Source organism: Ostrinia furnacalis, unplaced genomic scaffold, assembly GCF_004193835.3.
Source record: "Ostrinia furnacalis isolate ACB-3 unplaced genomic scaffold, ASM419383v2 OfSCF7012, whole genome shotgun sequence".
NCBI classification, from domain to species: Eukaryota; Metazoa; Arthropoda; class Insecta; order Lepidoptera; family Crambidae; genus Ostrinia; species Ostrinia furnacalis.
Window position 1 is genome coordinate 17933 of NW_021137251.1, and position 24788 is coordinate 42720.

At 36.3% G+C, this 24788-nt stretch overlaps 4 protein-coding genes across 4 annotated transcripts; 1 reads left to right on the forward strand and 3 right to left on the reverse strand.

Moving 5' to 3' along the window:
• Positions 1-2793: 2793 nt before the first annotated feature.
• On the reverse strand, positions 2794-3913 carry LOC114363108 (transcription factor VBP-like). Its single transcript, XM_028318736.1, has one exon. The coding sequence runs from the start codon at positions 3777-3779 to the stop codon at positions 3105-3107; it is 675 nt and encodes a 224-aa protein (XP_028174537.1). The 5' UTR covers positions 3780-3913; the 3' UTR covers positions 2794-3104.
• A 5531-nt stretch (positions 3914-9444) lies between these two features.
• LOC114363100 (zinc finger protein 429) lies at positions 9445-11052 on the forward strand. Its single transcript, XM_028318725.1, has one exon. The coding sequence runs from the start codon at positions 9560-9562 to the stop codon at positions 10970-10972; it is 1413 nt and encodes a 470-aa protein (XP_028174526.1). The 5' UTR covers positions 9445-9559; the 3' UTR covers positions 10973-11052.
• A 1999-nt stretch (positions 11053-13051) lies between these two features.
• On the reverse strand, positions 13052-21394 carry smg (sterile alpha motif domain containing protein 4 smaug). Its single transcript, XM_028318718.1, has 7 exons — positions 20889-21394; positions 20092-20296; positions 19298-19941; positions 19009-19221; positions 18317-18441; positions 17679-17812; positions 13052-15935 (listed from the first exon to the last, which is right to left on the reverse strand). Exons 1-7 carry the CDS (start codon positions 21139-21141, stop codon positions 15716-15718), a joined length of 1794 nt encoding a protein of 597 aa, XP_028174519.1. The 5' UTR covers positions 21142-21394; the 3' UTR covers positions 13052-15715.
• A 400-nt stretch (positions 21395-21794) lies between these two features.
• Positions 21795-23950, reverse strand: LOC114363095 (methylenetetrahydrofolate reductase). Its single transcript, XM_028318719.1, has 3 exons — positions 23864-23950; positions 22611-22942; positions 21795-22319 (listed from the first exon to the last, which is right to left on the reverse strand). The coding sequence occupies exons 2-3, from the start codon at positions 22930-22932 to the stop codon at positions 21820-21822; spliced, it is 822 nt and encodes a 273-aa protein (XP_028174520.1). The 5' UTR covers positions 22933-22942; positions 23864-23950; the 3' UTR covers positions 21795-21819.
• Between the last annotated feature and the right edge of the window lie 838 nt (positions 23951-24788).

The following is a 24788-nucleotide window of genomic DNA, read 5'->3' on the forward strand; positions in this document are numbered from 1 at the left end:
TTAGTTTATAAATTACTGTATTTGATTGAAAAAGAGGCTGACAAAGGTGACCGAGTTTCTTCCGCCACTTCTTCTCAGCACCCAGCCCATATTATGTTGTCCCGAAGTGCCCTGGAAAGGGTCCATGTACTGAATAAACTATTTCATTTCATTGCACTCGTATGATTATAAAAAACATCAACGCGTTTCACTTTCATTTTTTCTAATTTCAATTTCAATACAGGCCAAGAGCTTCCTCATTGTGGATAAAAAAATTGCTTCAATTTTTTGTTTATTATGGTAGCTCATCCACTTCACCGTTCTTTTGATACAATAATAGCAATAGGCCAAAGGTCTCAAGTGTGAACCCGCAATATATTGTGCATGTTTTTGTGAAACTGCCAACAATAGCTGAACATAAAGTTGTGCAACGCCCTTTTTAAAACGACCCTACGGGGCAAGGGGCGGTGTCGTTGTATTTTCAACCAATAGAAGTGAGTTTATAAAAAGCTGTTATGTAGAGCTTTTTTATTTCACATATGAAACTAATATGATTGAATACGTGATCGATTCTTATCGATTTCAGTCTAATTTATTCATCGTCATCAATAAATTATAAGTTTTACTTAATAATATAAGTACTTAATTAGGTATGTGTTTTTAAAGCAGTCTTTAACTTCCATAATAACAATGCAAAAGTAACTTCGTCTGTCTCTAACTTTTTCACATTTAAATCACTGAATCGATTTAGAGGTATAGAAATAGTTTGATACCCAGAAATAAAATGGAATAATTTTCATCCAGTTTTTTAAAGGATGTTGCGTGATAAAGTGTTTCTATGGGATACCTAAATTCACTCTTATTTATATCGTACAAAATTGTCACGGAACTAAAAGTGCGGGGTCTATCTCGGCCCAGGAGCCCCCATCACCCTCGGAATTGGAAGGGTTACGTATTAATTGACTGACGCGGACGCACCCCTGCGCAACAAGGCACCCCACGACAGAGTTATGTAACGTAACTAACTTATCGATCGCTAGATAATATTGCACACTCTTATTTCGTCTTTTCTTCGTCTATCAAATTATGGGCTGATTTTTCAACCATCGGATAACTTTTAACTGACAGTTTCAGCATGGCTGATATGTCAAAATAGCAAGTATTCTTCAGTAAGAATATATCTGACGATTTAAAAATCAGGCCCAAAACAACTGAACTTAGAACCCTAATAACATACTTACTTTACGAACCGCAATATGCGTCTCCAGTTCTCCACTCGTATTAATTAGTACGGACTTTCATTACTTGACCAAATATTATGGTGTGGTACTATTTATTTCCTTAATTAATTAATGTTACCTACTACGGCCCAGATCTTTTAAACGTAACTACAATGCAAGAAAACATAGAAAATTCTATGTGATCTGCAGTTATGCAGAAAGATTTGCATCGGCCGCTCCGCTACATCTGACATGACATAGATGTCACAGTAGATTATTTCCCACAGCTGCGAAAGATATCAGATCTATTGTAATATCATTTTGGGCACGAGAGCTGTCGTGTGCACAATCATAATAATCCTTTTGCAGGTGCAGTAGAACCCGTTGTTTTTATAGGCTGCCGCGCGGACGGAGCCGCGTGCCAATGTTGTCTTTGTGACTAGGAATATGAGATGTGACAGATATTGCGGAGAAAGAAAAACTTTGTGGAAGCTTTGAAACTAAATATTTTTGGTGCGCACGCGTAGTGAAGATCAATTTCATCATCATAAGCCGGTCCTTAGTCTGTAATTTACCGAATCAAAGAATCATAATAAATGATACCTATTTAGTTTCCAGCTGAGCAGACATATCATAGAAACTCGTTACCATTGAAACAAACAAACGTTCATGAAAACGGATAGATAATCGTTTAACATTGCGAGAATCGAACCCGCTACCAGAATATTAATAATTAATATTACCTCAACCCGCTACTCTTAATGGTATTAAAGTAAATCTATGTCTAGAATGTATGAAAAATTAAACAGCGCCCCCTATATTATAGCCGCCCTAGGGGGCGCTGTTTAATTTTTCATACAAAATTTTTCGATGGCACTTTGAATACGCAAACGAAACGAACTCGAAAGTTTTTCGTAATAGAGGTACAGATCACATAGTTGTCTGCCAACTTCTAGATAGGAACCTAAAATTAACGCCATTTCTTCGATTACAATCATTTAAATACTTATTAAAAAATATTATGGTATTAGATCGCAGAAGTTAGTAATTTCGCTACGAGTATGTAAGGTGGCATTCACGGTGGGCGCGGTCTGCGCACACGCCTCCAATACACACACTCGTCGCGAATCGCTACGGCTACGCGGCTACGACGCTACGATACCGCTACGACGCTACACGGTGTTTTTAGGGCTTTTTCAGTCATTCGATGATTGATCATCCATTCCGAAATCCGTGAAAACTCGTACAAATTAAAACAATACTACTGCTGCTTCTAATCGACATTTATTACGGATTCTGTTAAGATGCAGTTATCGATCTAACGATAGCCAGTTATCCATTAGCGTAAGTATATGAATTACGTGATCGAAACAATTTTAAATTAGTTACATTAACAAGATCTTTTTTATATGAACTTAGCTATGTAAATTTCGTTTTCATAGATGATAATACTAATTGATTTTTTATTTTATTTTAATAGACATGTAGGTAGGTATTATGCTTATAAAATAAAACAGAAAGAATTTTTATCAATTAATTTATTTACAATACATTTTTAGTAATTTCTACAAACTCACAAAAGATACATTTTTCGTTGAAAAATATTTACTTAATATCACAATATTGTAACATTATTTCCACACCAATTTTATGGGCATATGTATCAATTAAAATTAACAATAATTTACTAAATCTTAATTTTACATGTATTGTAAGTTATTTTACCCGTAACATTTTCAAATGCGACTTAATACGACTAGAAATTCATTCTGCGACATCGTTATTAATTTAAAATTTACTTCGCTAATCGCTTACATTACAAACATTGCACAAAACCAATTTCATACGAGTAAAATCAATTCATCTTACACTTAAAATTACATCCACTACAAAAGTTTATCCATTTTAGCATTCGCACACTTGTTGACAGCGACCACAAACCCCGGCGGCCAGTCGCGCCCTCAAATCCGCCATTTTCTTCTTCAAGAAAGTTACTTGAAAAGCCAAGCGAACTTCCCTCAGCTTCCTTCTGTCCCTGCTCTGTTTCGCGGCATAGTTGTTTCTTTCGCGCTGCTTTCTGTACGAGTCGTCAGCCGTTTGATTTGTCTGCACAACCCTGCGCATGCGAGGATTGTTACCGAGAAGTGAACCTCCATTCTTCTCAGCCATAGCGCGTAAGGCGTCCCTCTCGAAAGCCTGATACTCTGCGTCGTCATCCAAAGATTCGAGATCGTACAGCTCAGGCGACTGAGGCGGCGATGGCCCTGAACTTATAGACTTCTGGCGGTACGCTTGAGGAGACCAAGGAGTACCGACGGACTCCGGTGAAATCTGAGCTGATGGGACACTGTACGCTGCCGGCGGCTCCGGATAGTTAGCGTAGTATGGAATGGAATTCACTGTCACTGGCAGCGGCTGCGGTGAGACCGGGAACTGATGATACACGTACTCGTTGTAGACCGGCGAAGTGTTAGTCACGGGCACTTTTTCCAGGACAGGCGACGCCGGTTCCGCCTTGATAACGGGTGCGCGACTCAAGTCTAAAGCGGTTTCTTGAACGTACGGCGTCCAGAGAGCCATTGTCGCAAACTTGTCAACGGGAGATGCAATTCGCGTAAACTGTAAGGAAGGATTGAAGCACTGTTGCAAAGCTTGCCCAAGCGTCCTGCACGAAGGGGCGGGGCCTCGAGTGGTGGGGATGCAGCGTGCCCATTGCAACGGTGCCCAAAGGGTTGTTTGTTACCTGCTACGCATTAACGGGATTTCGCAAAATGACGCATTTGTTTTTTAAATATTGTAAGTTTGAAGATTGTTTTTCTCAAATTTAATTAATGATAACATTTGTTAATACTTAACCTATTATTTGTTTCTGGAAAATATAATGCCACAAAAATACAAACAATAGGTCTTAATAAACAACATTAGCTAACAGGGTTTTTAGCTTAAAATAATTTAAATCTACTTATTACAACTCTTATGTAGGTAAATAAGGTAGGTAGGTAACTATGCACATTTTAAACTTATAATAAGTATATCTATTCCAAGGATTTTTATGTTAAATAGGACTAATACAATTTTAATAGTAAATATTAAAGCTAGGTAACTACTTGAGTTCCTACTAACCCTAGTCATAATATTCCTAAGAAATTAAAAAGTGCTAAGCTATTGACACCGTTTACACTCTTTAACAAATTTAAATTTGAACTAGTGACCCGCCCCGGCTTCGCACGGGTGGTAAGAATAACATAATAAATCTTCCTCTTGAATCACTTTATCTACTTATTTAAAAAAACCGCATCAAAATGCATTGCGTAGTTTTAAAAATCTAAGCTCACAGGGACTGACTTTTTTATACTATATATTATACAGCGATATTAAAACATTGTTAGTGAAAATGGTACTTATTTTAAACCTTTTTTACATTTTATGATTAATGTTTTATAATGAAATCTGTGTTTTAACTAAATAAAATTACAGTCTACGTAAAATACCATAATCTACAGAAGCAATCCCGCATCTTCCGTAGTTTTGCAAGTGCAATAAACTCAGTTCTTAGTGCAGTCAGTCAAAGTTAATCCGAATGAATGCATATCTGAGATTAGGGATAAAGTGTCTGTCACACAAATGCTAGCTTCGCCTCACTTGAATGGATAATTCGAGGCTTTTATGCTTTCATGTGGGATGACAATCAGACGGACCACCGTGACATCTTGTTAAGTATTTAAAGTTTGGTAGATTTGCCCAAGAATGGCAATGGCACGGAAGTTGGTGATACAATGTTAGAGCAAAGAAATTGACAGTCATCTCTATTGGTTTTTAAAACTACAGTGATTTTTATAGATACCTTAACCGCCTCTGTGGTCTAGTGGTAAGACCACCTGCTTCAGACGCAGAGGTCCCGGGTTCGATTCCCAGTGGGGGCAGATTTTTCTGTTCGGTTTGGTTGGTGGTAGGGCTTGTTCTAAGTCCGCCTGGCTAGCTACCACCATCTTACCTAAGTCTGTCGCCATAACAACAATGTTAACAGCATTGTTGTGTTCCGGCAGTTAGAGGTAAGATAGCCAGTTCCTCCGTGGTTGAGGATTCCGGGTGAAGCTCGCTTCCACCTTCGGCCTGATCATCACTTACCATCAGGTGAGATACAGGCCAAGAGCTTCCTCGTTGTGGATAAAAAAAAAAAAAAAAAACCTACATACAACCCTAAGGCTAAGAACTCACGGCGCAATTTTCACCCGCGTCCGCGGCGGTTCTGGAATTGCGGTTTTATTTCAAAACTCACGGGAGCGGTTATTTGCGCGGTTATTCTAAGAACTCACGTGAGTTTGTGAATTAGGTTTTACATAAGTAAGTATCTGCATTCTACAGAAGCTGCGGGCCCGCAACCGCCGCGGGCGCGTGTGAAAATCCGCGCCATAAGTTCTTGCCTAAGTTGGGAACAAGCGTAAGTAAGTAGGTAACTATATTAAATAACTAACTCACTAGCTAATCTCAATCTAATCTTCAACTACGAATAATAACGCGAGCAAAAGCTCGGTAGGTTGTAGGTAAAAATCATTGGGGAGGCCCTTGTTCTGTTCAGCAATAGACGTCCTAAGCTGTGGCTGAAATGATGTATTTTATTTATTAGGACAACCAACAAGACAAACACGCATACATGGAATTACTATAACTAAAAGTGCTTAAAACTACATAAGTGTTGTCTTAATTAAAGGTAGCCTTTCAAAATAAGCGTCACAGACGCAGCGTCTTTAGCTTTGGTCTTGTGCCACCAACGCAACGCCGCGTCACTTACTCGCTTCGAAAAGCTAAAGACGCTGCGTCAGTGACGCTTAGTTTGAAACGAACGCTATCTTAGAGGCTGCCACGGCATGCAATGTGGACAGTTGGATATTTAAAAATAAGAAATAGAAACACAATGATGATGATGAAGACCTACATGCTCCTACACCTGTATTAGCAGTAGTTCGGTTTTTAGTCCAGTTGACCGAACTACTGAAACTTTTCAGTTGGTGTTTTCGTGTCCCTTACATACATAGCAAGTGATTAGTAAAGATTTTTTTCTAGCTATCTAGCACAGTGTTATGGTTATCGCCTTAGCTAAAAGCGAGGCCTTACTTAATTGTAATATTCGGCCTGATCGTCACTTTACCATCAGGTGAGATACAGGTCAAGAGCTTCCTCGTTGTGGATTAAAAAAAAAATATTTATTTAATATTAAAAATAAATAATAATTCGAAAACTGTAACCTCATAAACCGGGCGATTAGGATAATTATCATTGGGGATCATCAATATACCTAGGCCATTTTCAGCACTGCTGAATCAGCAGTAGGTAAACATCCTGTGACTGAAATGATGATACTAAAAAATTAATTACCTACACTAACAATGAATTTATTGTGTTCTGTTTGCGGTTCTGTTCCCTATGTTAACTTGTTCAACTATTTCTTTTCAAAGAATAATAGAATAAGAATTACAAATGTGGCGATTCACTAGAACCTCAAATGTTGCACTGATTTGTTTTATTTGCCTAAACTGGTGCATAATATTCACGAACACATAGAGTAGTTAATACTTAATCCACCAGTTGTAATCATTTTAGTCGGCGAAATTTTTTAGAAAATAAAATTACCGAACAATGCGATTCCTTTACTTTCCCGCCAAAAAGAGCCAGCTAAATGGAGCCATTCTTAAATTAAATAACATGACGATTTAGGAGGGGACCCCTCTTCTCCTATGTCAACATGTCTTATTTTTTCTTACAAGCGGGTGAGAGGTTCCTACGTAAGATTACAAAAATGCGCAAAGTTAAAATTATACTTTGAAAAAACGCGCGGGTAACCGCGCGAGTGCCGAGTTGCGCTCGGATGAGTATGTAAACGATTTCCATTTCCATAGCAACGGACGGACCCACGCCACCTGCACTGCGCCTCCCGGGAGTTCCCCGTTTCTTTTTTATTATTTTTCCAGTTATCCCAACTTTTTACCGAATTCATTTTATTTATTTTATTTTATGTATTAGGACAACCAACAAGACAAACACGCATATAGGTGTACCAGAATCTCATGGCAAACAAAAATATTGGAAAAGTGTGTTTTTCATATGGCAATTGTCTATGGTTTAATTGTCATCTGTCAAAGAAAATTATGACATCTGTCAGCCGCTGTAAAATTTTTGTAATCTCTTCTTGACTATTTGTTATTTTTGGGAAAAAGTCGAAAAAGTTCAAGCAAGGCATATTGTTTTCAATGTGAATTGTAAAATAAGGCATAATTCAAAGTTGATCTTTGATTCTAAAGCGCGTCGTCGAGTTGACAGTAAGTTGGACTGAAATGTTTTGATACATTTAGTTTATTACCCAACTGTGTCAGAAGGAGGGTTGTGTTTTTTTATATTATTCTTAGTTAATAGCTGCTTTATCGGGGTTTTCAGGTATATCTCACAAATTGGTGCAGATGTTATGACCATGTAAAGAAAATTGAAAAAGATTTCATAAAGCAAGATTGAATAATGGAGAAGTTTCCAATTTTTTTTCTTTGAAATAAACTTGAAATAAATATAAGAAGAACTAATAATAATTGTGAAATAATCATGAAAATATCTCTACAAATAAATACGTTACAGGGCCCTAAAGTTGCGCATAACTATTCACGCCATTTTGATCGGTGTATTCACACAGTCATTCGGAGTACAAACAGTAAATCACCCCTGATCCAGCCAGTTCATTTTTTTTTTCTTTGAAATAAACTTGAAATAAATATAAGAAGAACTAATAATAATTGTGAAATAATCATGAAAATATCTCTACAAATAAATACGTTACAGGGCCCTAAAGTTGCGCATAACTATTCACGCCATTTTGATCGGTGTATTCACACAGTCATTCGGAGTACAAACAGTAAATCACCCCTGATCCAGCCAGTTCATCTCAAGATTCTTTCTTAGTAAAATTTTGTAACATTTTTTTTAAATAACCCAGACCTGGCCATATACAAAAAGAACGGCACCGCCTATGTTTTAGTTCCACGCGAAAATATGGAGGTAGTTAATTTAAATAATTAATTTCTCAGACATTTCTTTTCTCACAGACGATTTATTTAATTTCCAAGACATTTTCCTATGAATAACAACATTCTTCATACACATACCTACCTAAAATGTATATTCGTACTTCATGTTCATTAATATTAGTCATAAAAGTAAAAAATTAAACAGTATCAAGATCGTTTATTCCAATTTCCCCAGTATTGCTCTCAACAAAGTTTATTTTCCCTATTTGCCATGAGATTCTGGTACACCTATACATAAAATTACTATATAGCCTGACCAGGAACATAAAAACCCTGGCATAGAGGCGCTTTAATTGCATTTGATAGTGCAACACTGAGTACAGTCGTACATGTGTTAAATTAATAGGCTAAATTTATGTATCAGGATTCAGGATTACGGGCTAATTTGATATTTTCATAAATTAACGAAAAATATTATTAAAGGTAACCTGGTTTAAATAAATTAAATGAAACCATCAATCGAGCTAGTAGGATTTATTTTATTATTCATCAATAATCAAATTCAGAACTTGAATATTCAACTACAATGTCTGCTCATGAACGCTTCAAACTCGGTACTTCTTTCCCAATTCCATAAAATTCAAAACTTAGAAAGTGACAAAAAACTTTAAAATAGGTAGTTGAAACAGACTACAGCTAATTTTCATAGTGGACTGTACTATACGATAAACATGTCAGTCAATTTGACAACCTTTGTCGGAAACATTATTCAATGAAAATATTGTCCGAACCCTTAATATTTCTCTTCGACAAATACATTAACACATCGTGAACCACTTTTCTTTCACGACTATAAAAATATTTTAGCAATTTAATTCACAAAAAATCAATTGCAAACATTTAAAATAAAGTTTGTTTACACTTTGACAACAATAGACTGACATGCAAGGTGACATGTAAATGAAGTTTTCAGTTACTGTTGCCATTAAAAGAAATTAGTACCATTAGTTTTCCGCAACATGGCGAGGGTTTTTATGTTCCTGGTCAGGCTATAATTAGTTATAGTAATTCAACAAAAATTAGGTTTTTTTTTCACCTTGATCCCGTGATTCGCACCCTTTCTAAACTGGCTAAATACTCAGAACTCCTGGCGAAATTTTTACAATAATAAAAAAGTAAAATGACAAATTTGACAATTGTATTGTTGATTGTCAATATTGTCATTTTCGGGGTTTTTGTGACTTGTTCAAAATTGTTTACATTGATCAATACAAATTAATTATTTAACGTTTTAATGATAATTACTTAACTTATTAAGTTCATAAAAAAGTACAACTAAAAGTGATTAATATGGATCTCAAGCTGTGCCGCTTATGTGGAGAAACAGTCGGAAACGTAAATGTTTTTGATACCGACCAAAATGGTGTCTCGATATGTTCAAAAATCATGCATTGCTGCTCCAAAATCAAAATAGAAAATTATGATGGACTGCCTTCTGTTATTTGCGTCTGCTGTGAACAAGATTTGGCTACAGCTTACCGATTTATATTGAAATGCGAGGCCACTGATAAGACTCTGCGGTCTCAATATTTGGAATCCAAACACAACACTGTATTGACTAAAATAGAAATAAAATCTGAAGATTATGAATTTAATAATAGTGATCATGACCTGTCTATGAATTACAACTCGTATGATGAATTAGATGTGCCTCTTGCAGTTGTAAGCAAAAGAATAAAACTGGAAAATACAAAATCATGTAAAAACAAAAGTAAAGGTTTTCCAAAACGTAAAAAGAAAAGAAATAAACAGAAAGGCCCTGAGAACTGTTCCGTGTGTGGAAAGGAATTCGCTAACCCTTCCACACTGTTAATTCACATGCGATCTCATACTAATGAAAAGCCCTACCAATGCAAATTCTGTGATAAAAGATACAAAAACGCGGGTAGTCTAAAAAGACATTCAGTCAGAAATCACATGAAAATAAGAGCCAGGAGATTTATCTGTGAGAGTTGTGGCAAAGGGTTCTACACGAAGACGGATATAATAATCCATTTGCGGACGCATACAGGGGAAACTCCGTATTCCTGCTCGGAGTGCCAGGCTGTGTTCACCCAGCTGAGCTCGTTGATAAGGCATAAAAAGAATCATCTAGGAGAAAAAACAGAAGCTTGTGATGTATGCTACAAAAAGTTCATTACAAAAGACTCACTAAGAAGACACCGAATGGTTCATACTAGCAGTAAACAATATTCATGTAATATTTGCCTAGGAATATTTAAGTATAAACAAAACCTCACCAAACATTACAAGGTCCACTCTGAACCGAATAGTTTTGTATGTAATCATTGTGGCCGTACGTTTAATTCGAAAGGGAACCTTAAGACTCATATGGACAGACTACACTCTGAAAAGTCTGGTTACTGCAATACATGCTCTAAGATTGTTTCAAACCTTGAGGTGCATATGTGGAAGCACACTGGAGAAAGGCCACTCAAGTGTGAACTTTGCACTAGAAGTTTTTGTGAAGTGAGAGCGCTTGCCCACCATATGAACTTTCGTCACAATAAGACTGATAAATTCAAATGCACAGTTGAAGGCTGTCTATGTGGCTTTCCATCCCGCCCAATGCTCGAATATCACATTGCCAAAGTACATGAAAGTTGCTTTAAATATCCATGTGACAAGTGCTCCAGAGGTTTCTACAGAAAAAATGATTTGGTCAGGCACAAAATAGGAACTCACAAGGAAAAGTTGATGTAGTTATGATTACTTGTATTTGTTTAAAGAAACAATAAAATTCCAAAATAAAAATGTACCTATTACACTGGTCAACAGTGGTTTTGGTGCCAAGGAACTGTATATATTTTTTGATTGAGGACCTTATGCTGGTTGCTTTAGTAGCAAATTTGTTGATTTCCTACGTGTGGTTTTCTAGATTTTGACGTGTATAGAAAAATACAAAATTTCACCAAAATCAGCGTTTATAATATTATGAAATGCTTAAAAACTTTACTTTCCACAACTTTTGTGAATGAGGTGTAATGGAACTATCACGTTACATCCTCCAGCAGTAATCAGCCATCATATACCGATCCCATCTGCCTTGGTACCTCTCTTCCAATGGTTTTTAGGTCTTGATAGCATCGCTCTCCCTATTCTTAGCTATAGCATTCTATAGTGACCCAAGATTCTCTGGGAATTGGTCAAGATGACTGTGGAGGTAGTGCTCTTTGATAAAAATTATGACATCCTGAGTTTTTAAGGCATTTCTCACAATTTCAGAGTAGTTACTGGACTAGTGATTTCCGAAAAAAAAATTGTAATTTCAATTAACAAAATCTATGCAAATCGTTCCAAATAGTCCATCGAACTTAAGAAATCAGTATCTTTTATTAATATTGTTATTTATGGACCATTAAAAATTACTTAATAAATTAATTAAAAAAAAAAATGCTCAAACTAGGATTTTTTTTTTGATCTTTCCTCACTTTCTCCACTCTGAACTTCATGTTACGGCTTCTTTGACCATTGTAACCTTGCCTTAAGTGTTCACAGAAGATTATAAAAATAATTTTGGGTATCCACGGCTTGAATACAACCACAATGTCCGACTTAAAGTAAGAAAAATAAGCACTTTTAATAAAATCTTGCCTGAATTTTTGAACTTTTTAACTGTGTGCACACCACCAATGTAACAGAAATACATTTTGATTATTGAGACAACTTCTTAGCAATGTAGACATGATATTAAAATAAATGCATTAATAAAAATGTACCGAGAACACTACAAACTGTCCAACCAACGTACCCATTAAAGCTAAATTTAAAAACTGAGGGTAGATCCAAAACTACACGTAGGAAAAAAAAAAGAAAAATATTTTTATTATTACTAATACACACCTATAATAAACTATCAACAGAATCTCGGCACCATTTTCATTTTGATTTTTTGTTGACCAGTGTTATTATTTTTCACCTAATCATGTACATAAAGGTCTCATAAAGTACTACACCATTACCACAGTACCACTACCGTGACTACACGCTGTATTTTATCTTCTCAAAATATGAACTTCCAACAATACATTATGTAAGTTTAATTAGGAAATGTAAAATTTATTGTAGTGTAGGATCTAACTTTGCTTTATTCCCATTGTACGCACCAAGTTTGTTGTAATGTAATGCTGTTTTGGCGATCATATGCGTAGATCGTATTAGCACCAAACTACTGATTTTCATGAGCAAGCCCCCTATCCCAACTAATATTATAAATGCGAAAGTAACTCTGTCTGTCTGTCTGTCTGTCTGTTACGCTTTCCCGCTTAAACCTCGCAACCGATTTTGATGAAATTTGGCATAGAGATAGTTTGAGTCCCGGGAAAGAACATAGGATAGTTTTTATCCCGGTTTTTGAAACAGGGACGCGCGCGATAAAGTTTTTCTGTGACAGACAAAATTCCACGCGGGCGAATCCGCGGGCGGAAAGCTAGTTGATAATAATTTGTATAATGAAAATAAAACAAAGTTATACTATACAATAATATTTATTTAGTGCTGATGAATATCATGATCAAAAAATAAACCATATCACAGTCCACCACAGAACTAAAGAACAGAATCAATAGAAAGAGAAAGAAACATTGAGTACTTCTATACAAATGATACTTTGTATTGTTGATTAGTTTAAAGGTGAAATTTATAGACAATTAATAATATAAATGGTTCAATATAACAGTAATTCCATAATAACATCATCATGGACTGCTTAATAATTATTTTTATTACATTCAAAAATGTATTTATGTCCTTCATAGTCATTTCATTTATTATAATATTATCAACACAATATCCTGCATGTTTTGTACAAAAACAAGTGTTACCTTATTACAATATTTATAGTAATAAATACATTGCATTCTAGTCCATTATTTACATGGAATCTATATAACATTTTATATGTAAATAAAAAAAAAATTGCACATGTTACAATCAGATTTTTGATCCAGTCAAAATGTATAATCGATAGTTTAACCTAAATAAATAAATCATACGCAAACATCATAAATTATTCAATCATCAGTCAACAGATTATACTATCTAATTACATCAACATTTATAATAGTTACAAACAGACGCAATTGTGTAGTGTTACAGGACAACAATCACAAAGACAGGACAAACTATCTGTAATACCGATTAGGCCGTCGGACTCGCGTTGATCCCGTAGTGACTTCATAACTATGTACAATACCACATTAGTTGACCAACATAACAACAAGAATTCTGGTAAATTCAGAGCTGATGCTCTGGCGTCGCATCACAACCGACACTTCGTCACAATCCCGTGATATTTCTCTACATGGTACACACTGGTAAACTACAGCTAAGCAAGTGGTTTGTGTCATTTAAAAACAATTTCTTGTAGCCCTATTTCATTATTACTAAACTAAACCGAAGAAATGAAATGTTAGCACCAGAGAAATTTATGTTCATGTGTAGTTTAATAGTATTTTTCGATTGGCCGAGTCGAATCGAGTTGTGTCGTTGTCACCGATTTTTAGTTCATGTTATAAATTAACAATACTTATAAATATGTATTTACATTAACATTAGCGTTTGTTACAACCAAGTTTGAATAACTATTATGTATATTAATGAATCCTAAATGGTCAGACGAATTTAGCTTACAACCTCCAATAATTAATTTGTATTTTAGGTTAAATTAAGGCAACATTTCTCTAGCTCTCATTTCTTTGTCAAAATAAGTATACATACAATACATACATCCATTAAAAGTTAACCATATCAACACCCATACTTTATAGAAAGCAGTGATTTAAATATGCGTTTTGATAATTTAAATGTAAAAACTCAGGGCTAGATAATTTGTATAGAGTATATTTCAGAGAAATCCCATTCGTAAGACATAGATCTATTGGATTTCAAAACGAAATCACTGCTAATAAATTCATAATATCTATAACAATATAAAATTCATATCATAAATTAAAACAATCTTAAAATAACATGCACATTGCAAACCAGCTCCCTAAATATTGGCAGTAGCAGAGTCTATATGGCTATTTTATTTTTTCCCTGGTACTGTCCACGCATACAAGCATATAAATTTCGTTGTCAGTGAACTACTAGCCTTAACGTGGAAGATACATTATTGTGAATTTCATTAAAAAATACAAGTAAACATGTCATAGAATTAATTTAAATTGCTTCACTTTTGAGACAGTATAATATAATATGTGCAGTATAATGCAAACATTGTCCATGTATATGAATAAATAGAAAAATAATCTATTTAAATTAAAATAACAATTGAATTAACCTCTATAGGATTATTATAACTACTAAATATAGTTGTACCATCTGTTACGAGTAAGTCAAACAAGGAATGAGTCCATTAACGTAAGACGTTGCAGACTGAACATACGTTGCTAGTACATATTTTGGTACAACATGATAGGGCTGATTTGACATGAGCCACTGCATCATTCGGTAATAGTCCTATTTACATACAAGTTGCTATCGAACCGCGTTCCCTCGTCGCCAATGTTTGAACAAACAATTGAACTGTACAACAAGACAGTTTTAACCAATGGGTTAAAGTGGAACTATACACCAATACATTTTAAAAACTGACTTGTTTGGAACTAACATCTACTGAACATCGAAGTAAAAATTCGATCAATAGGAAACGCCATACGTTATTGTTTTATAAATTATAAAAACTTCGTCGCCAAAAAAGCGTAGTGTCACTATAAATCTGCTGTAATACGTTTCCTTGATTTTATATTTTGTTATTGTAGTGTTTCTAACAGTCAATATCATGTTAGTCCCAAAAATAAAATCAAATTGTGGTTGCAATCCTTTTGTGCCATTTCCTGAAATTCTCTCCCAATCAAATGACAAGAGACAAGACTATCAAATAACTGTTACAACAACCAGAATATATGTCTGTTTGCTGTATTAAAACGTTCTCTATAGTCTGCATCAATAGACTTCAGTCATTATGAAAAATCAATTTTTACAGAGAACATTTTCTCAAGGATCAATTTTAGTAGACAATTTTGTACAAACGGATTGCAAGTTTGCTTATTTCTATTGGTGCGGACAATAGAAGCTATTTGACAGCCACAACCTGTCTTTTGTCATACCGATCATATAGAAAGAGAGTTGTTTAACTTTGTCTAGCATTGTATCACTCAACGCTAGTTCCACAAACCCATCAATCTTTTTCATTGGGCCTGAAAAGTTCTAGTTTATCTGGCACAGGCTAGTTCAACTGCCACCGATTTCAACATCCTCAAAATCGTGAGATGATTTAATGTCTGGCACGGAATTAGTTCAACTGACCCATCTCATTTTGCCCGCTGGCGCTTAAACAACTTTCAGAGTTGGGACCCTAAGCTTGTTACATGTAAGTTCCAATCGTCCATAAAAGTCCCATTGGTGCTAAAAGAGCTGTTTACTTGCTTCTCACTCACCAGCTCAATTGATAGCTTGTTCCGTCATTTGCAGACACAGCGCATCCAGACTGGAGTAGTCGTCGGACAGGACGGACGCGGGGGGAGGGGGGCGGGGTATCGCGTGCGGGGGGAAGGGCGGGTAGGAGTTGGACTTGGGCCGCGGCAGCAGCGGCCCGCGGCAGGCGGGTGCCCACGTCCGCCTGTGGATAGGCTTGTAGCCGTTGTGAGTGCCGACGCGCCATCTGTGGAGTGGAAGAGGCAACGGTGAGTATTTCGATGTAAGACTTACCACCTCGACCAAATAATAGCAAGCTTTCTGAAGGAAATGGAAGATTTTTTTTTTATGTTGTTACAAGGCATTGAATAAAACAGTAAAAGTATGGCTAAAATTCAAAACCTAATTAAAATAGCTACGTTACATGGCGGATCCTAAATATTTGATGCAGAACAACACCTTATAAAACTATTTAGTTAGAGGATTATACTTATTAGCTTTTACTACTCTACCCTCATCCGAAATGTTTATTTTAATTACCTATTCATTTCATGCACATTGCACAATGGTGCTGCCACAGTACTTAAAAATCTAGGAGCGTAGTGTAAGTTTACGTCAAACGCATTCGATGTCGACTGCGTAAAAAAGTGACACTAAATGTATGACGGATTGTACTGCGCCGCGTCTTTCCGTTCTATACATGGCCAGAACGCACCCATAGGAAACTGCTCGTGTATATTTTGTAGTGCCCGTTTGTAAATCTGTGACTCCAAACTATACACGAATTTTGCGTACTGATCGTGTATAGTTTGGAAGAGGTTAGTAAAAAAGTCATATCCAAACTATACTCGATTAGTTTCTACTACACCACTTACACTTGACTAGAGTGTCTTTAGTTGATATTGATTTAGTAAAATATGGAATTATAAAATATTTAAAATTACATTTATTCGATATTATTACATAAAATATTATTATTTTACTGAATCTATAATAAATCTAGATTTTTGACATATTTCCATATCTACATAATTCTTAATTTAAGAGTTATTCGAGAATTGGTGAAAATTAAATATCAGCCCCAAAACAAATATCTTTTCTATGGCAGAATACGTGTCGAAAGATGATTCAATGTTTAAAGTAGACACGCAGATATGAATTAATATGTAATAGAAAGAGAGCTCAATAAGACAAAATGACTAGCATGCAACTACTCGCGTATAAATAGTAATCACGCACTTATTACAATACATACTGGCGATGTATATTTTGGAGTAACATAATTGACCTAAGTCACTACAAAGTATACGCGAGCAGTACGCAGCATATGCGTACTGGTCGTGTATAGTTTGGAGGAGCTTAGTAAAAAAAGTCATCTCCAAACTATACTCGATTAGTTTCACACCCTTGCGTTCTGGCTATGTATAGAACGGAAAGACGCTACTGCGCCCCTAGCGGAAACTTTGAGAAACTGAAATCTTCATATATTTTTTAACGCGCTCACTAGTGACGTTTGATGTAAACTCACACTAAGGCCTAGAACAGACGGTGAAACGAAACTACAACTGCTAGTTACTTTTGAGTTGCATCTAAGAGTAGGCGCACACCGTTGATTTTTAGTTGGCCGATAGTTGTGCCCGATTTTAAATTGTATGAAGAATCGGCCAAAACGAATCGGCGTAGTGTGCGCACTCCCATACTGATCAACTGCCCGACTAAACTATCGGCCGACGAAAAATCAACGGTGTTCGCCTACTCTAAGTTTCTGCCATAGCGTCCGTTGAGAGACCACACATGACGCGACCAGTTTGAAACTTTCAGTTTCATTCATCAGAATCATCACAAAGTTGCAGTTTCGTTGCAGTTGCGTTTCACCGTCTGCTCTGGGCCTAAGATCCTTGTTCTCTTTTATATTTTTTTCAAATACAATTTTGGTCATTGTTTCATTGCTAAATCCTCTTGTGTAGTACAGGGTACATGTAGTACATACCTGGGCTTGGGACACCGCCTGTTGAGCGGCATGTCGCTGACGTGGTGGAAGAACTGTCGCGGCGGCAGGCGGTGCCGCAGCCGCTTCAGCGCCGCCTGCAGCTCCGGCCGACTGAACGCCTCGTGGTGCAGCGCCTGGGAGAAATAATTCCATTGGAGGTTGTTGGATAGCTGGAGGACTTTGGATAGCGTTGGCTATCTATCAACTATCCTATAGTCATTATGCTACAAAACTCTATTAGATAGTTGAATATGGCGGTCAAAAAACTCGATTAGAGGACGTTGGATAGCCGACTTACCGGATACAAGACTCGGTTGGAGGACGTTGGATAGCTGAATATGGCGGCTAGTAAAAATATTTTTATCATGTTAGAAAGAAGCATAATTATTATGAAAAAGATTCGTAATTTTTTTAACTCTCGAAATATTGAATTGTTGAGCATCCTCTATTTCTTAAACGAAGCGTCTCTAAAACGCGCGTCATTGATGCGTTTAGAAAACATGGTGTGCACAGGCACTTAACAGAAAATATTGAGGTATTGAGGATGCGGATGTGGATGAAGATAACAGAAAAGACAATAAATTATTATCTTAACTTTCTTTATGCGAATGAAGATACCAATATCCGTAATACCTTACCTTTTCCACCAGCCAGCAGTGCAGCGACAGCGGGTCGACGGGCGAGTCGAGCTCGCTCTCGTCAGGCGGCGCTAATGTCGGCACGCGAGCGATCGCGCCCGCGCCGTTGCATAAACTCTTTGATGCTGGAATTAACGTTTAGTTAATGGCTGATTTTACAATCATCAGTTAACTTTTAACTGAAGAATAAACTTGTCATTTTGACATATTTCCCATACTGAAACTGTCAATATGCCAAACTTATTCTTCAGTTAAAAGTTATCCAATGATTGAAAAAGCAGCCCTAAATGTAATTTATTGTCTATTATAGCTATTTAGATCTTTAAATCGTAATGATTTGCAAGATTGACAATTTTGGTTTGGTACTGATGAGACTTAATACCCAATTAACTGAGATGTTTGGCTGTTTCTCTGGTTTTTTTTTTGCAGAAATTTTAATAGTCACATCTTATAATAAATACTTTAAATAATCATTTATCAAATCATACATGGTCCCAGTCACAACAGAAGCAGCAATAGGACAGTAATCTACAAGTTGTTTTTGCACTGTTTTTAGGGTTCCGTATTTTCAGTCAAATTAATTTCTTGCTTTAACACAATATTATATCAGTAATAATCTTTTTTTAAAGTATTCTGATAATATACACTTTCGACTGAATTATAACAATAGTAAATTATCAAAAACTATTCACCAGTATCCAAAGCGCGTACTATCGCGACGGGCAGATCCGAAGTAGGCAGCATAGGGCTCACTAAAACCCCCCGGAGGCGTTCGAGAGCCCTTGCCGCGGCCGCCGCCGACACGCCTGAAGATAACTCCGTCTCCACCGCTTCCAATGTTGCTAGGCGTTCGTTTAACTTCTTTATTGATAAGAGCAATTTGTGGCGAGCACCTTTTGTTACACCTAAAAGGATAAAAAAGTTAGATTTTACCATTTAGTAGTTAGTTTTGAATTTTTTAGTAATTGTTAAAACACTTACCTAATTCTTCAAGGTACTTCTCATCTATAGCCATCATTTGTTCATAAGTGATATTTGTAAAAAGCCAAACATATTTGTGTAACCTCAAACTCTTTAGCCACTGTGCAACAGTCGACATGCCAGGATGTTCCGTATAATTATTTGATTTGAGCTCATCTAACCTTGTTTCGCTTCCTGTCGTCCCGTACATTATACTTATTGGCCTTATCTGGCCTAAACTATGCTCACTCGAGAGTGAAAAACTTCGCGGTTTCTGCACGAAAGGCTCGTCACTCAGATTCTCGGCAGAGGAAGACATTTGCATAAAATTTGTTGATGGAGGAGTTAAACTATTCGATCTTTGAGATTTCGGCTGAGATATTGCCGCGTCAAAATTCAGTTTTTCACCTTCTAAACTAAGATCTACATCCCTGCCATTTTTGGAAAAGGATTCCTGTAATATATCTGTATAACATGACTCTAATGTGTCAAGCATTCCTCTAAATTCAACATTTTTGCCTATTGTCCTCCTAAATGAATTGGTTGTGCCCCAAATGTTTGTTTCTGGCAATAGGCAAGGCTCTATTCGCTGTTGCCATACTGATTCTGTATTTCTATTGCCTGAAATGTGATTCTCTAGGTAACGTAGCCATTGTGTTAATGTACTGCAACAAAAAGAATATTAGAATTAGCAATTCTAATTAATGAATCCAGTCCTCATCTAATTCCATTCAAAATAAGATATAAATAAATAAACTAGGTATTGTAGGTATTTTTCTATTACAAAATGCAAGAGTCAACAATAATGACAATACCTTTGGTCATGAGCCGTTAAGGCTGGATGGACTAGTAGGTACGAAAGTAGCTGTCGACAAAGTTCGGGTGCCACAGACGACCGCCGAGGCGCGTCCACGCACCTCTGAACGAGGGCAGGGGTGGCAGTCATATACACATCCTTGCCCCGTTCATTGTCGGTCCGGAGGAGTGGCAAAAGGGTCAAGAGTTGCAGGAGTTGCTCACCTGCGGAAATATAGATTGGTCTTAGCAGAACAGTAAATAGATAAAACCGACATAAAATCTGACACAACTAGGTACAAGAAAATTAAATAGTTTTATTGAAAGATATAGAAAATGCTTATAAATTGTTGTCTTTATGTTAAATGTTATTTCTTTTAATGTATAATAATAATAATTTAATAATAATGATTATGATAATGTTAATCTGTCATTTGAAACATAGCTGATTATTATTTAGAATTAACCAATTGCATTGATAAGAGAGTTCATTGATAACATGGATTGGATCGAGTGAAATCTGTTTATGTAACAAACACTGACAAACAGGTTTTACATAGAAATAAGATGTAATCATTTAAACATAGCATTTTATTGACAAGGGAATAGCATTTTCACCAAAAATTTTTATTAAATAAGTTCAAAATCTACCTACACAAAAAAGATTAGCAAACTGCACATTTAGACTCATATTAACTGTAAGTAAATTATGGAGAAATATGATGGAATAATGTGTAGATTTGAACCTAGGAATAGCTCATCAGATTTGGACTGAAATAAATAGGTTTTTTTGATTTTTTGGTAAATCAAGTCTTACCCTCATCCTCGTTATCATCCGTCCTCGGCGTGAGGAGGCTCGCCAGCAACGTTTCGTCGTTCGCGTCTCGCTCCAGACGCTCGTCCTCGACGTGGTGCTGAAGAGCCGCCTCCACAGCTCGCTGCACCAGCTTCAAACCTGGCCACGGCACTCTTCGAGCTAGGGCACAAGCTAACACAGTCTTCTCACATGCCCCCCATTGCTCGAACATCCCGGCTACGCCCCCCAGCTGCTCGTAAAACGTGCCGCTCATCTCGACAACAGCATATCAGCCCAACAATATCAGATTTGTTTGTGTTCTACACGTCAAAGGTCCCTGACAGCTGATCGTCGAGGCAGGATTCAGCCCAAAGTAGGACGATCCTAAACTCGAGCAGGTACGTGGACGACTGGCACGAATGTTTACCGCTAATTCAAAACTTATTTTACACAACAAAATTACAGGTAGATCAAAAAACATTACTTTCGGTTGCTGTTCATTATTTATCGAAATCCAAAATGGCTGTCCACAGATTATCGAATGATTATTTTTTTAAATCAAGTGATTTTGTCATTCTGTCATCTGATACTTTTAAGGGTAAGTTCTTCTGATTACGTTATATTCAATAAAATAACGTTACTGGATTTTTTAATTATAACAACTGTCCTAATCAATATTTAGAATAAACACATCCATTTCGTAGAATTATTTTTCAATGCAAAAATTCTGACTGACTGAATCTAATTCTAGCTTTTATTTCGATGGATATTCAGTGTGTACAGACAGCGCCATCTCTTTAAACTAATGCGCGGCAAGTTAAGTTGAATTCATGCAAATTTTGCGACTAAAGTCAACTTAAGTTCTAGACACGCGGGTCGCGGTAGCGTTTCAAGTTCATTTAAATATATCTAAAATAATATAAAAACTTTTTTTATGAAAGCAGCAGTTTATTTACAATAATGGCTGAACAATAGAAACAACGGTAGACAGGCGATTTATAGAAAACAAATGAAAATGTTTCATCTTAGTTCCAGTTGCTATCGATTTGATTAAATTTTGAGTTATCTTTTTTCCTGGAATTTCTTCCGATTGGTCCTGGTTCTTGACGTAATCTAAAATATCTTGCGAGGCTTTTATTTTGCACATGTTAATAAATCCTGATAGCTGTTGGTACGTTTCGAATGGGAATACTCCTGGAATAATAGGCACATTAATTCCGGCGGATTTAGACCTCTTGATAAAGTTCTCATATATTTTGGACTCGAAGAAGGCTTGTGTTAGTACGAAGTTAGCGCCGATGTCGACTTTGTGTTTTAGTTGTAGTAATTTTTCGTCACTGCAGTCGGGCAGGCCTGCCACCCCAATGCAAAAGTAATCTCCTGTTTCATTTCTGATTGTTTTGATTAGTTCTTCGCTATTTTGAAAGTCTGACGATTGTGGATTGAACCCTTCTGAAAATTAAAAAGTAGAAAGTTTACTAGACTATCCAGTTACATACCTAAGAACAGGGCAGAGCGCTTATTTCGAAGCTTCTCGTAGTAACGAGCTGATATTTTCACGTAATAAAAAGTTTAGACTCTATTGGGCTTTAGGCGGTGTTGGAAAATGTAGGCAAGTCGGCCAGACTATCATTGGGTACAACTTGCTTAAACTTGCATCATAAATCCTAAGCCTACAATATTACCTACCTACCTCTCATGTGGGTGGCTTCGCTAGATCTGTAAATAAAACATTGTACTTACCACCTAAAACAACAAACAGGTTGCAAACTTTTATTTCCTTAAAAGTATCTAGTAACTGGAGCAAGAACTCCTTCCTGAGCATATCGCACGACAGATGCATCAGGACCTCTTTATTTTTATTTCTTAGATATCTCGCCAATCGCAATGGGGCGATGTCCAGGTTTTCATTCTTATGGGTCTTCGCATGCCAAGTTATGGAGTAGAACAGTGGCTCTATGGATAGACTGTCCAACTCTGATGTTGATACGTCTGGGGTCACTTCGATAGAGAATGTCACCTTCTGTTGGTAGCAGTTTGCTATCAAGTCAGTGACTTTTGCCATTTTCAATGATCTGTAACATGTTTAATTATTTCTTAAACGTTAGGCAAGAATGCTTCAGACATAGTTATTTAGTTGTAAAACATCTAAAAAAATATCGATTTCACCTAAAATAAAATGCAGTTTGTAATACTAAACCATAAATCCGTCTTTATAGCTAAACCCAATCGATAAATAAATTCCTAAGTTAGTTAATTACGTCCATCGCATGACTAACTATCCTATCTCAGTCTTTTGGCGATTTGATAACTCAAGTCCTAACGGACTACAATTTTTTTCCTGCTTCCATTGTCTACGATTTTCTCTAACTCACGTATACACACACTACACGTATCTGTATGTACCTACCTATTTTTCCTCCCACGAGGTCCGTAAAGTATAAACTGAAATTAAATTTGAAATGACCTAACTGAAAACCCGTGGGTTTGAGAAAGTGGCAAAACTGAGATAGGATAGTTAATCATGCGAGGGACGATTAATCTAAGCCGGTGCATTTTATTGAGAGAACAAGGTTTCCCAATTCACTGTTACTCCACTGCGGACAACAGGAATCATCAAGTTAATTATGTATTTTATAAGAAGTTCGGAACAAACTACGAGTACATAAGTTGCCTTTCACTAAACACAAACGTTATTATGTCTGAAAACACCATCTACCACCATGATCTTACCTAGTTGCTCTGAGATTTCGTAGCTTACAAAATGATATTTTAGAATGTACGAGAATTTTGTAAGCATGTTATATTATTCACTAAGTAAACAAATTACCTATCTCCATGCACTTGTGCAAATGCCTTTATGCATTCAGTAAGTACCTATGACTTGTCTTCCTAAAGAGCTATAAAGTGGGATGTTCTCACAAGTAGTATTAAGTAATTAAAGTCACATAAATAAGCTAACTCTACATTGGTATATTATTATTGAAAAAACTCACCGAGTAGAACAACTGAAGCCACAAACACGCCGCAAGAGAGACTGATCGATAATGGTAGATCATTAATGACAGTATTTAACAACTGATAAGAACGTTTATATTTTTGTGTATCTTAATACGAGTATGTGGCCGATACCGCGTACCGACATTATTGTACCTACGTCTGAGTAAAATTGCTTACATTTCCTGAATTCCAATCTATGTAGGTATTTAAATGATTATACTTGTGGAACCTAGAATAGCCAAGACCAAGGTACCCCTAAGTATATCTGAATAATCAGTTAGATATACCTACAGGGTGCCTACTTGCCTAATAACTTTCGTGGATTACATATCCAGATGAACACTGACGTACAGTTGTAAGGCTATTTTTTGGGTTTTTTTTAACCTACTGCATGCAATTATTGTAGCACGTACGAAGGCACTCCTCGTGCGCGCGTTATACGGCAGTCTGAATAGTACCTTAATTGTACGAGGCATTTTACCCAGGATGGTTAGGAAAAGGGTGCGGAATATTATGTGAAATAAAAATCATAATTATTAATGACGTTCTGTATTATGACTGTTCCATACAAAGATATCAATCAGTCATCATACATTATCACAACCAAAATTACAATAACGTAAAAAAACATTCGAACCCACTACTTAAAAGTAGTTAATAAAGCTGCTTAAAAGCCGTGTAATTATTTAATTTGTCTAAATATTATCGTTTATATAAAATTGACTACTTATTTAATCATCTAGAGAAGATTATACTGCGATTACCACAAACATTGCTTGGTTATGACGGACTATATTACAATGACAATATTACTAATATTGTGTAAAAGCATCCAAACACCTAACACTACGTTTGTCTAATACGACGTCTTATTGAGACTACTACTATTCTTACGTATGTAAGTTATTGTTACTGTTTGGT

Excerpts from the sequence above, each read along its gene's own strand:
- smg (XM_028318718.1), bottom strand. The coding sequence starts at position 21,141 with ATGAGCGGCACGTTTTACGAGCAGCTGGGGGGCGTAGCCGGGATGTTC. Across the intron at positions 20,297-20,888 it reads GGATGATAACGAGGATGAGG|GTGAGCAACTCCTGCAACTC; the intron begins GTAAGACTTGAT and ends ATATTTCCGCAG. Across the intron at positions 18,442-19,008 it reads AGTACGCGCTTTGGATACTG|CATCAAAGAGTTTATGCAAC; the intron begins GTGAATAGTTTT and ends CGTTAATTCCAG.
- LOC114363095 (XM_028318719.1), bottom strand. The coding sequence starts at position 22,932 with ATGGCAAAAGTCACTGACTTGATAGCAAACTGCTACCAACAGAAGGTG. Across the intron at positions 22,320-22,610 it reads CCTGTTTGTTGTTTTAGGTG|AAGGGTTCAATCCACAATCG; the intron begins GTAAGTACAATG and ends TTTAATTTTCAG.
- LOC114363108 (XM_028318736.1), bottom strand. The coding sequence starts at position 3,779 with ATGGCTCTCTGGACGCCGTACGTTCAAGAAACCGCTTTAGACTTGAGT.
- LOC114363100 (XM_028318725.1), top strand. The coding sequence starts at position 9,560 with ATGGATCTCAAGCTGTGCCGCTTATGTGGAGAAACAGTCGGAAACGTA.